We start from the raw sequence: 11,784 nt of genomic DNA on the forward strand, positions 1-11,784 counted from the left end.
AACCACTTATAATGGATTATCATCCATTATGATAATATAATGGATTATCATCCATTATAAGTGGATCCATTCCACTGTTCAATTTAAATGGAATAGTTAGATTAAATTGATTATGAGCATGACCTACCATGTTGCATACATCACTGCTGTAATGTAACATCCATGGTATATTTATTATGTTATTTTTTATTATGAAGAATAATTTTAAAAAATGTTTCCATTGAATCCAGAGAATTCAGTAAATCTAATTTTCTAATAATTAGGTATGTTGAATCATATTTTCCTCATTAGTTATATTTGTTCAAAGATTAGCTTAGTTCTCCAAACATCTTTCTATTCTATCTATTCGGCCCTAAATTTTATTCTTGTGCAAGCTGTGGTTTATTCTAATGTGATTATCAATTCTAAGTGTAGGATATACTTTTTTGGCTTTTATTCCTTTTGGTGGTTTTCCCCTTTATTTATTTATTTTTTTCAGCCTTTTCGTGTGTCATGTACTGTAACATTTTCTCTGACAGGTTTGCCACCGAGTTTCAAGTTGCTGCTAGCTAACCAGGAGGTGATGGAGGGCAACAGTGCGGTTCTGCGCTGTGAGCTTAACAAACCTGCCCCAGCGGTGGAATGGAGGAGAAGAGGGGAGATACTGAAGAATGGAGACAAGTACCAGATGAGGAAGAAGGACCTGCAGGTGGAGATGAAGATTGCGGACATCGGTCTGGATGACACCGGAGATTATACCTGCATATGTGGAGAACAAAAGACAACAGCTAGGGTCATAGTGAATGGTTAGTACTGCATACTAGTGCTTTTGAGATTACATTATACCTCATGAATACTCAGCAAATCAAAAAAGTAAAAGTTGTTTTATTTTTTTTTTAACATTTTTGATGTTTTGTTGTTACAATTCCTCTTAATGAAGTTAATTGTAAAAACTTTCATAACCTGTTTGTCTGTGTCTGCTAACTTGACTAATCAGTCTGGAATACAGAGTAGCAAAACAGATATTTATGTTTTCAATAATTTTAATGTTTCTCTTGTGGTCTTCTGTAGAACAGCCCATCAGATTCCTCCAAGAACTGAAGAATATTCAGGTGCAGGAGGGCAATGGGGTGATGCTCAGCTGTGAGCTCTCCAAACCTGGAGTCCCAGTACAGTGGAGGAAGGGAGACGATGTGTTGACCAATGGAGAGAAATACCAGATGAAGCAGAGTGGCTCCATTCTGGAGCTTCTCATCAGGAAAAGCCAGCCTGAGAACAGTGGCATTTACAGCTGTGTTTGTGATGACATAAAAACTACCGCCACCGTTATAATTACTGGTAAGAGGCATCAAACGTTATGGAAACAGAAAACATAATCATGCTTTTGTAATCTGCAAATTCTTTTTTTTTCTATCATCTATTCTTGGATGTCTATTTGGGTTTTCACTCCTCAGCGATTCCAGTGACTTTTAAGCAGAAGCTGAAGAACCAGGAAGCTGTGGAAGAGGGCTGTGTGACACTGCGCTGTGAGCTCTCTAAACCAGGAGTCCCAGTTGAGTGGAGGAGAGACGCTCAACTCCTGAAGGAGGGAGATAAATGTCAGATGAAGCAAGAGGGCAGGGTGTCTGAATTGATGATCAGAAATTTAACTCTCACAGACAGCGGGGAGTACAGCTGTTATGTTGGCACTGTTGTGACTTCAGCTGACATCAAAGTAAGAGGTATGCTTTACGCTTTTCGGTGGCAAGCAAAGAGATGGTTTACTTGATGATGGTGATTTTGTGTATTAACAACAATAAGACAGACCTGTTAATTTCCACACAGTAAATATGGTGGATGTATAAAGAAGTCCAAGAAGGAACGTGTGTCATGGATTAAAAGCTGAGACTGGGAGTATATATCTTACTTCGGACTCTGTTTAATTTTCATTTGTTTGTTTTTCTCAGCACTTCCTGTAACATTTAAGCAAGAGGTCACAAATTTGGAGGTGAAGGAAGGGGACAGTGGAGTTTTCTGTTGTGAGCTCTCCAAACCTGGAGTTTCAGTGGACTGGAGGAAAGGCAGAGTTATCCTTAAGCCTGGTTACAAATATGAGATGAAACAGGAGGGACATCTCGCAAAACTGTTTATTAACAACGTGGAGGAGAGCGATGCTGGGAAATACACCTGCAAAACTCAAGACAGCCAATCAACTGCTGAGCTCACTGTCAAAGGTAAGAAAGAGATCTCACACCGAAAACCTGATTAAAGGACATCCAAACATTCTGCTTTGTCCTTTTTACCAGGTTTTAACATGTATTTGAAGCAATAATTCACATAGTATTATATTATTATGAAATCATAATTGCTACTACTTCCTTGAGCGTTTTCAAAGATATGAGCTGATCACCACTATACTTTTTTTTGCAGCTCCTCCCATCACATTCAAAGCCAAGTTAAGGAACCAGCAAGTGGAGGAGGAGAACAGTGTGACGTTGAGTTGCGAGCTGTCTAAGCCCGGCCTTGTGGTGGAGTGGAGGAAAGGAGATGAACTGCTGAAGAATAATTTCAAGTACCAGATTAGAAATCGAAATAGCACCTTGGAGCTAACCATTAAAAACGCACAGCTGGAGGACAGTGGACTCTACAGCTGTATCTACGGTGATGTCAAGACCACAGCCAACGTCACCATTACATGTAAGACAAGACTGTAAATGTGAGCATGTTTGTATGTTTTGATTGTTAAACCTTTGCGAAATTAAGAAGAACTGACATGAATTTGTGATCACGCCTTTTTGAAAGTAGGTAGTATGATTTAGAAGGGTGTAATCCAAGGACAATATTATCTTTCAGGGAAAGCAGCAAAATGTTAAACCACCTTATCTTATCTGAAGAAATTGTTGTGGTCATACTGTCTGATTTTTCACCTCACATCCACAGCTATCCCCCTCACCTTTAAGATGGGTCTGAAGAACCAGGAGGCCCCTGAAGGAGGCAATGTTACCCTCCGGTGTGAACTGTCCAGGGCCGGGGTGCCTGTACAGTGGTGGAAAGGGGAGGACCAGCTCTATCATGGAGGAAGATATCAGATGTCACTGAAGGGCATGATAGCTGAGATGCACATCCGAAACATCCAACCAGAGGATGTTGGAGAGTACAGCTGCGCCTTCGGAGACCAGAAGACGACAGCTGAAGTGAATGTCAGAGGTATTTGATTGACATGCTTCTGCTCCACAGTTGACACCTAGACATCCATAGTGAAAGTAGTAGCTGTGCATCTTAATCCACTTGCAAAGCCGTCATAGGTTGAATAGCACCCTCTCCAACTTAATAGTAGAGGAACAAAGCCTGTGAGGTAGTTCAGGCTAATGACTCTGCTGCTACACTCTACACTATTATAACATAACTCCCACCTCCACTCCAACATCCACCTCTTAATAGGAATTTGTCACTCCCCATTCTCCTCTCTGCAGAGCTTTGTTTATACTTGAAGGAAGTGATCTCAATTCCACACTAAATATAAACCCTGTTTTTACATCGTAACAAACCCGTTCTACACGTGTTCCCTCACTCAGTAGTCAGTATTCATTATTTTAGGTGGAAATCCAACTTTAGTAACATATTGTCCCCTTTTCCTCATACCAGCGGCAGCATCAGTGTTCTTTGAGAAAGAGCTGGAGAACCAAGCAGTGATGGAGGGGAAATCTGTGCTGATGTCTTGTGAAATTTCCAGTCCTAATGTCCCCGTCACTTGGAAGAAGGACAACACTGTGGTGGAAGAAGGAGGAAAATACATTTTAAAGAAGAAGGGCTCTACGCACACCCTGGAGATCAAGAAATTGCATCTGGATGATGCTGGTGAATACTGCTGTATCACCAGGGGCAAGAAGACCACTGCCAAGCTGATTGTGAGGGGTAGGTGGATACTACAGAAGAAACCCATCCCTTATTTACTGATATATTTGACTAAATCCTTTACTTTACAAGAACGGCGGCATGAATAAATCCAACAGTCTGTTTTCATCTACATTTTTGTAAATATATGAGATTCCATTTCTAAAAAGCCAGCTGTATCTAGCTCCTTCTTCCTCCACAGAGCGTGTGCGGATTGTTACAGAGCTGAAAGACATTACAGTGACAGCGGGAGAGGACGCAGTGTTTGTGTGTGAGCTGAGCCACGCTGATGTGAGTGAGGGTGTGTGGTGGCTTGGTTCCAGTCCATTGCAGAAGAACGAGATGAACCAGATGACACGCCAGGGTCGCCAACACCGACTGGTCCTCACCATGACAACGCCTGAGGAGACGGGCACCGTAGCATTTGTGGTTGGAGAGGAGAGGACCTCTGCAAGTTTGCTAGTTGTTCCTAAGGCCAAAGGTGAGTAGAAACATGAGCGATACAAGGTGGCAATGTCTTTTTTTAAATAACTTTTGATCACCTTCCACTGCTCCCACTGAACAACATATCTAACATTTATGAAGTACAGTCCTTTACTTTATTTTATGTCACTGTATTATCCTTTGACATTCTAAAGTGGCATGTGATTCTAGTTTTATTTGAGGAGAAGCCTGAAGATACTGTGATCATGGAAGGGGAGATAGCTACTTTGTCTTGCACAACGTCTGACTTCACCACCCCTGTAACCTGGAGACGAAACCATATCCCCCTCCAAAATGGTGATAAATACGAGATACGTAAGGAAGGAAAAGTCAACCTACTGCTGATCCATGATGTGGAGCCGCTGGATACTGGAATATACTCCTGCGATACTGGAGACGTGCAGAGCAGTGCCAAGCTTACTGTAACAGGTAAAAAATGAAGTAATGCTGCTTGAAGAAGGTCAATTGATGATACACATTCTAATGAACAGGGTGTTGGAAGACCTGCTTTCTTTGAAAAGAAGTTCAATTTTAAAAAATGTTACTATGAATCGACTTGAATGTCTCCAATCTTGTCTTTTCCCTCACATTTTTTCCCAGAGCTCCCTCCATTCTTCCAGGAGGAATTGCAGAGTGTAGAGGCTGAGGAGGGAGATTCAGCCTCTCTGTACTGCGAGCTGTCTAAACTTGGAGTGCCGATACAATGGAAGAAGAACGGGCTGCCACTAAGAGCTAGCAGGAAGCATGAGATGAAACAAGATGGCTGCTTCCTCCAGCTCCACATCAAGGATCTCAAACTTGAGGACAGTGGCAGCTACTCATGTCAAGCAGGAAGTGCAGAGACCACTGCAGCTGTGTTAGTGAAAGGTGTGTGGAGTTTTATTATGTGTATGACAAATGTAACTTTATCATCACATTTAAATGTCAATACTGAATGCAGTCAAGCACACATACATTGTCTGAATGTCTGCTACTTATTGTGTTGTCCTATATCACAACACCACCAATACTTTAGTTTTATGCTAAACTAGATTACCGTCTTGTCTTCTGTGGTGACATCTCCACATATCGTTTCTCTTCTACAAAAGTTTTACATTTTTTTCTTTCCAAACCCTTTCCCCCAGAGCTCCCTCCATTCTTCAAGAAAGAATTGCGAAGTGTGGAGGCTGAGGAGGAAAGTACAGTCTCCCTGTACTGTGAGCTGTCTAAACCCGGAGTGTCGGTACAGTGGAAGAAGAACAGGCTGCCACTGAGAGCCATCAGGAAGTACGAGATAAAGCAGGATGGCTGCCTCCTCCAGCTCCACATCAAGGATCTCAAACCTGAAGACAGTGGCAGCTACTCATGTCAAGCAGGAAGTGCAGAGACAACTGCAACTGTGAAAGTGAAAGGTGTGGGCACTTAGAAATTTAACAGTGTCAACAAGCTCTAAAACATAGACAGCTGTACCTAAGTGATTTTCAAATAATTGCTTGTGATCATCTAAACTTCTTGAAAGTCTGTATTTCCTAATGGAGCAAGCACTCACCAATTACATACGAGAGATACAACATTAACCTAATTATATTATTTGACATCTTTCTACAACTTATATCTCAATTTTTATATATTTTTATTACTTTGTAATATCTTTAACATTATTAAACATAATTTCTGTTTCTTATCTTTCCCAGAGCTCCCACCATTTTTCAAAGAAGAATTGCAGAACATGAAGGTTGAGGAGGGAGGTACAGCCTTCCTGTGCTGTGAAGTATCTAAGCCAGAGGTAGCAGTACAATGGAAGAAGAACAAGCTGCCACTGAGAGCTAGTAGAAAGTATGAGATGAAGCAGGATGGCTGCGTCCTCCAGCTACACATCAAGGATCTCAAACCTGAGGACAGTGGGAGCTACACATGTCAAGCAGGAAGTGCAGAGACCACCTCAACTGTGTTAGTAAAAGGTGTGTGCATTTACAGATGTGTGTAGTTTGTTTGTAGTCTTTGTGTAATCCAACACTAATTTTGTGAGCCCACCTACTTAATGTAGAATATATAGTGGATTGTCTGAACAAACTTAGAAAATATTTACAAATACATGTCTGGTGAGTATTTGTTAAGCATTATATGTGTAAAATTTGTAAAAGTTGGTTAAAATGATCTTTTTTACAGAGCTCCCTCCATTCTTCAAGAAAGACTTACAGAGTGTGGAGGCTGAGGAGGGAGGTGAGGCCTCCCTGCACTGTGAACTGTCCAAACCTGGAGTGCCGGTGCAATGGAAGAAGAACAGGCTTCCACTGAGAGCCAGCAGAAAGTATGAGATGACACAAGATGGTTGCCTCCTCCAGCTCCACATCAAGGATCTCAAACTTGAGGACAGTGGTAGCTATACGTGTCAAGCAGGAAGTGCAGAGACCACTGTGACTGTGACAGTGAAAGGTGTGTGTATTTGGCAGTGAGCAATTCAGTATTAGTACTGCATATAAGCATTTTCCTGATGTTTTCTGAAGTTTCTGGTATGTGCTAAGTTTCCAATATTGCAATCCCACCATCTACATCCTAAGTTGGTTGAAAAGTCTTGATAATTTCTCTACTATCATATACAATTTTGTTAAATTTTTGTTGGGCCTCAAGTATTTCCTGTTTCATTAAAGACGTATAATGATTTCCTATTCTGCACTTATTTTTTCAGAGCTCCCTCCACTCTTCAAGGAAGACTTACAAAGTGTGGAGGCTGAGGAGGGAGGTGAGGCCTCCCTGTACTGTGAACTGTCCAAACCTGGAGTGCCGGTGCAATGGAAGAAGAACAGGCTGCCATTGAGAGCCAGCAGAAAGTATGAGATGAAGCAAGATGGCTGCCTCATTCAGCTCAACATCAAGGATCTCAAACCTGAGGACAGTGGCAGCTACACATGTCAAGCAGGAAGTGAAGAGACCACTGCTACCATGTCAGTGAAAGGTGTGTGCATTTGGCAGAGAGCAATTCAATGTAATCTACAGTGTGAATTGGCTAAAAAAAGTCTCGGTACTCTATGCATTAATTAAAATAATGTTGTTTTCCTCTTTTCCCACGATGCTAAAGATTTAAAATAATATTTTTCCAATCCTTAACCATTTTTACCAGAGCTCCCACCTTTATTCACGGAAGACTTACAAAGCGTAGAGGCTGAGGAAGGAGGTACAGCCTCCCTGTACTGTGAGGTATCTAAGCCTGGGTTGTCAGTGCAATGGAAGAAGAACAAGCTGCCACTAAGAGCCAGCAGGAAGTATGAAATGAAGCAGGATGGCTGTGTCCTCCAGCTCTACATCAAGGATCTCAAACCTGAGGACAGCGGGAGATACACATGTGAAGCAGGAAATGCAGAGACCACTGCAAGTGTGTCTGTAAAAGGTATTTCCATTTGCTAGTTTGCATTGCAATGAACAGTTCAGTGATAGTAATAAACTCTCTTTTGTGTTGCTTGTATTGCAAACCCACCATCTACACTATATGAGGGCGAAAAAGTCCTGATATTGTATGTATTAAAAAATTACAATTTTGTCTTGTTCTGGTTAGATCGCAAACATTTTTGCAATTCACCAAACTTGTATAAATATGTTCAATCTTTCCCATTTTCCCAGAGTTCCCGTTATTCTTCAAGGAAAAATTACAAAGTGTGGAGGCTGAGGAGGGAGGTGAGGCCTCCCTGCACTGTGAACTGTCCAAAGCTGGAGTGCCGGTGCAATGGAAGAAGAACAGGCTTCCACTGAGAGCCAGCAGAAAGTATGAGATGACAGAAGATGGTTGCCTCCTCCAGCTCCACATCAAGGATCTCAAACTTGAGGACAGTGGTAGCTATACATGTCAAGCAGGAAGTGCAGAGACCACTGTGACTGTGACAGTGAAAGGTGTGTGTATTTGGCAGTGAGCAATTCAGTGTTAGCACTGCATACAGGCATTTTCCTGATGTTTTCTGAAGTTTCTAGTATGTGCTAAGTTGCCAATATTGCAATCCCACCATCTACATCCTAAGTTGGCTGAAAAGTCTTGATAATTTCTCTACTATCATATACAATTTTGTTAAATTTTTGTTAGGCCTCAAGTATGTCCCATTTCGCTAAAGGTGTACAATGATTTTCTATTCTGCACTTATTTTTTCAGAGCTCCCTCCACTCTTCAAGGAAGACTTACAAAGTGTGGAGGCTGAGGAGGGAGGTGAGGCCTCCCTGTACTGTGAACTGTCCAAACCTGGAGTGCCGGTGCAATGGAAGAAGAACAAGCTGCCACTGAGAGCCAGCATAAAGTATGAGATGAAGCAAGATGGCTGCCTCATTCAGCTCAACATCAAGGATCTCAAACCTGAGGACAGTGGCAGCTACACATGTCAAGCAGGAAGTGAAGAGACCACTGCTACCGTGTCAGTGAAAGGTGTGTGCATTTGGCAGAGAGCAATTCAATGTAATCTACAGTGTGAATTGGCTAAAAAAAGTATTGGTACTCTATGCATTAATTAAAATAATATTGTTTTCATCTTTTCCCATGACACTTAAGATGTATAATAATATTTTTCCAATCCTTAACCATTTTTACCAGAGCTCCCACCTTTATTCACGGAAGACTTACAAAGCGTAGAGGCTGAGGAGGGAGGTACAGCCTCCCTGTACTGTGAGGTATCTAAGCCTGGGTTGTCAGTGCAATGGAAGAAGAACAAGCTGCCACTAAGAGCCAGCAGGAAGTATGAAATGAAGCAGGATGGCTGCATCCTCCAGCTCTACATCAAGGATCTCAAACCTGAGGACAGCGGGAGATACACATGTGAAGCAGGAAATGCAGAGACCACTGCAAGTGTGTCTGTAAAAGGTATTTCCATTTACTAGTTTACATTGCAATGAACAGTTCAGTGATAGCAATAAACATTTTTTGTGTTGCTTGTATTGCAAACCCACCATCTACACTATACGATGGCTAAAAAGTCCTGATATTGTATATATTAAAAAAATACAATTTTGTTTTGTTCTGGTTAGATCGCAGACATTTTTGTAATTCACCAAATTTATATAATTATGTTCAATCTTTCCCATTATCCCAGAGTTCCCGTTATTCTTCAAGGAAAAATTACAAAGTGTGGAGGCTGAGGAGGGAGGTGAGGCCTCCCTGCACTGTGAACTGTCCAAAGCTGGAGTGCCAGTGCAATGGAAGAAGAACAGGCTTCCACTGAGAGCCAGCAGAAAGTATGAGATGACAGAAGATGGTTGCCTCCTCCAGCTCCACATCAAGGATCTCAAACTTGAGGACAGTGGTAGCTATACGTGTCAAGCAGGAAGTGCAGAGACCACTGTGACTGTGACAGTGAAAGGTGTGTGTATTTGGCAGTGAGCAATTCAGTGTTAGTACTGCATACAAGCATTTTCCTGATGTTTTCTGAAGTTTCTGGTATGTGCTAAGTTGCCAATATTGCAATCCCACCATCTACATCCTAAGTTGGCTGAAAAGTCTTGATAATTTCTCTACTATCATATACAATTTTGTTAAATTTTTGTTAGGCTTCAAGTATGTCCCATTTCGCTAAAGGTGTACAATGATTTTCTATTCTGCACTTATTTTTTCAGAGCTCCCTCCACTCTTCAAGGAAGACTTACAAAGTGTGGAGGCTGAGGAGGGAGGTGAGGCCTCCCTGTACTGTGAACTGTCCAAACCTGGAGTGCCGGTGCAATGGAAGAAGAACAAGCTGCCACTGAGAGCCAGCAGAAAGTATGAGATGAAGCAAGATGGCTGCCTCATTCAGCTCAACATCAAGGATCTCAAACCTGAGGACAGTGGCAGCTACACATGTCAAGCAGGAAGTGAAGAGACCACTGCTACCGTGTCAGTGAAAGGTGTGTGCATTTGGCAGAGAGCAATTCAATGTAATCTACAGTGTGAATTGGCTAAAAAAAGTCTCGGTACTCTATGCATTAAGTAAAATAATGTTGTTTTCCCCTTTACCACGATGCTAAAGATGTAAAATAATATTTTTCCAATCCTTAACCATTTTTACCAGAGCTCCCACCTTTATTCACGGAGGACTTACAAAGCGTAGAGGCTGAGGAGGGAGGTACAGCCTCCCTGTACTGTGAGGTATCTAAGCCTGGGTTGTCAGTGCAATGGAAGAAGAACAAGCTGCCACTAAGAGCCAGCAGGAAGTATGAAATGAAGCAGGATGGCTGCATCCTCCAGCTCTACATCAAGGATCTCAAACCTGAGGACAGCGGGAGATACACATGTGAAGCAGGAAATGCAGAGACCACTGCAAGTGTGTCTGTAAAAGGTATTTCCATTTGCTAGTTTGCATTGCAATGAACAGTTCAGTGATAGTAATAAACTCTCTTTTATGTTGCTTGTATTGCAAACCCACCATCTACACTATACGAGGGCGAAAACGTCCTGATATTGTATGTATTAAAAAAATACAATTTTGTTTTGTTCTGGTTAGATCGCAAACATTTTTGCAATTCACCAAATTTGTATAATTATGTTCAATCTTTCCCACTTTCCCAGAGTTCCCGTTATTCTTCAAGGAAAAATTACAAAGTGTGGAGGCTGAGGAGGGAGGTGAGGCCTCCCTGCACTGTGAACTGTCCAAACCTGGAGTGCCGGTGCAATGGAAGAAGAACAGGCTTCCACTGAGAGCCAGCAGAAAGTATGAGATGACAGAAGATGGTTGCCTCCTCCAGCTCCACATCAAGGATCTCAAACCTGAAGACAGTGGTAGCTATACGTGTCAAGCAGGAAGTGCAGAGACCACTGTGACTGTGACAGTGAAAGGTGTGTGTATTTAGATAACTGATTGGAAATTTTAAAAGGCAAGATGGGTTTATTCATTTTCTTTTTTCAAACTTCCACCATGCATAAATCAGTTCTAAATTTTTTTTTTATTCTCTTGTATCTACACAACAAAATTTTAAGTACTTTCCTATTTGTCTAAAGTTATTGGTTTGTATTTTGTTACTTAAATTGCAATTTGAATGTCTACAAATGTAAGTTGCCTCTAAGGTCTTAATTTTGTCTCCTTCTGGTTAGGTCTCAAGCATTTTCCTACTATACTAAAAACTGAATAATCCAGTTTTTTCCAATCCTTTCCTATTTTGCAGAGCTCCCACCTTTATTCACGGAAGACTTACAAAGCGTAGAGGCTGAGGAAGGAGGTACAGCCTCCCTGTACTGTGAGCTGTCTAAACCCGGGGTGTCAGTTCAATGGAAGAAGAACAGACTGCCACTGAGAGCAAACAGGAAGTATGAGATGAAGCAGGATGGCTGCCTCCTCCAGCTCCACATCAAAGATCTCAGTCCAGAGGACAGTGCCAGCTATACATGTCAAGCAGGAAGTGCAGAGACCACTGCAACTGTGTCAGTAAAAGGTGTGTGCATTTAGATACCTGATTGGAAATTTTACAGGGCAAGATGAGTTTATTCATTTTCTTTTTTCCAACTTCCACCATGCATAAATCAGTTCT

The 11,784-nt window shown here is 41.7% G+C and overlaps 1 protein-coding gene across 1 annotated transcript in view; it reads left to right on the forward strand.

Moving 5' to 3' along the window:
* obscna (obscurin, cytoskeletal calmodulin and titin-interacting RhoGEF a) overlaps positions 1-11,784 on the forward strand; it is a 45,182-nt gene that overhangs the window by 12,682 nt on the left and 20,716 nt on the right. The window contains exons 22-44 of the mRNA XM_067598171.1: positions 519-785; positions 1,051-1,317; positions 1,434-1,700; positions 1,926-2,192; positions 2,389-2,655; positions 2,899-3,165; positions 3,604-3,873; positions 4,037-4,333; positions 4,507-4,764; positions 4,936-5,202; positions 5,460-5,726; positions 6,009-6,275; positions 6,484-6,750; positions 7,004-7,270; positions 7,436-7,702; positions 7,933-8,199; positions 8,453-8,719; positions 8,885-9,151; positions 9,381-9,647; positions 9,901-10,167; positions 10,332-10,598; positions 10,829-11,095; positions 11,422-11,688. Coding sequence (XP_067454272.1) covers positions 519-785; positions 1,051-1,317; positions 1,434-1,700; positions 1,926-2,192; positions 2,389-2,655; positions 2,899-3,165; positions 3,604-3,873; positions 4,037-4,333; positions 4,507-4,764; positions 4,936-5,202; positions 5,460-5,726; positions 6,009-6,275; positions 6,484-6,750; positions 7,004-7,270; positions 7,436-7,702; positions 7,933-8,199; positions 8,453-8,719; positions 8,885-9,151; positions 9,381-9,647; positions 9,901-10,167; positions 10,332-10,598; positions 10,829-11,095; positions 11,422-11,688 — 6,165 coding nt within the window. The remainder of the gene's footprint in view (positions 1-518; positions 786-1,050; positions 1,318-1,433; positions 1,701-1,925; positions 2,193-2,388; positions 2,656-2,898; positions 3,166-3,603; positions 3,874-4,036; positions 4,334-4,506; positions 4,765-4,935; positions 5,203-5,459; positions 5,727-6,008; positions 6,276-6,483; positions 6,751-7,003; positions 7,271-7,435; positions 7,703-7,932; positions 8,200-8,452; positions 8,720-8,884; positions 9,152-9,380; positions 9,648-9,900; positions 10,168-10,331; positions 10,599-10,828; positions 11,096-11,421; positions 11,689-11,784) is intronic.

This window comes from Thunnus thynnus, chromosome 8, assembly GCF_963924715.1.
Source record: "Thunnus thynnus chromosome 8, fThuThy2.1, whole genome shotgun sequence".
Classification (NCBI taxonomy): domain Eukaryota; kingdom Metazoa; phylum Chordata; class Actinopteri; order Scombriformes; family Scombridae; genus Thunnus; species Thunnus thynnus.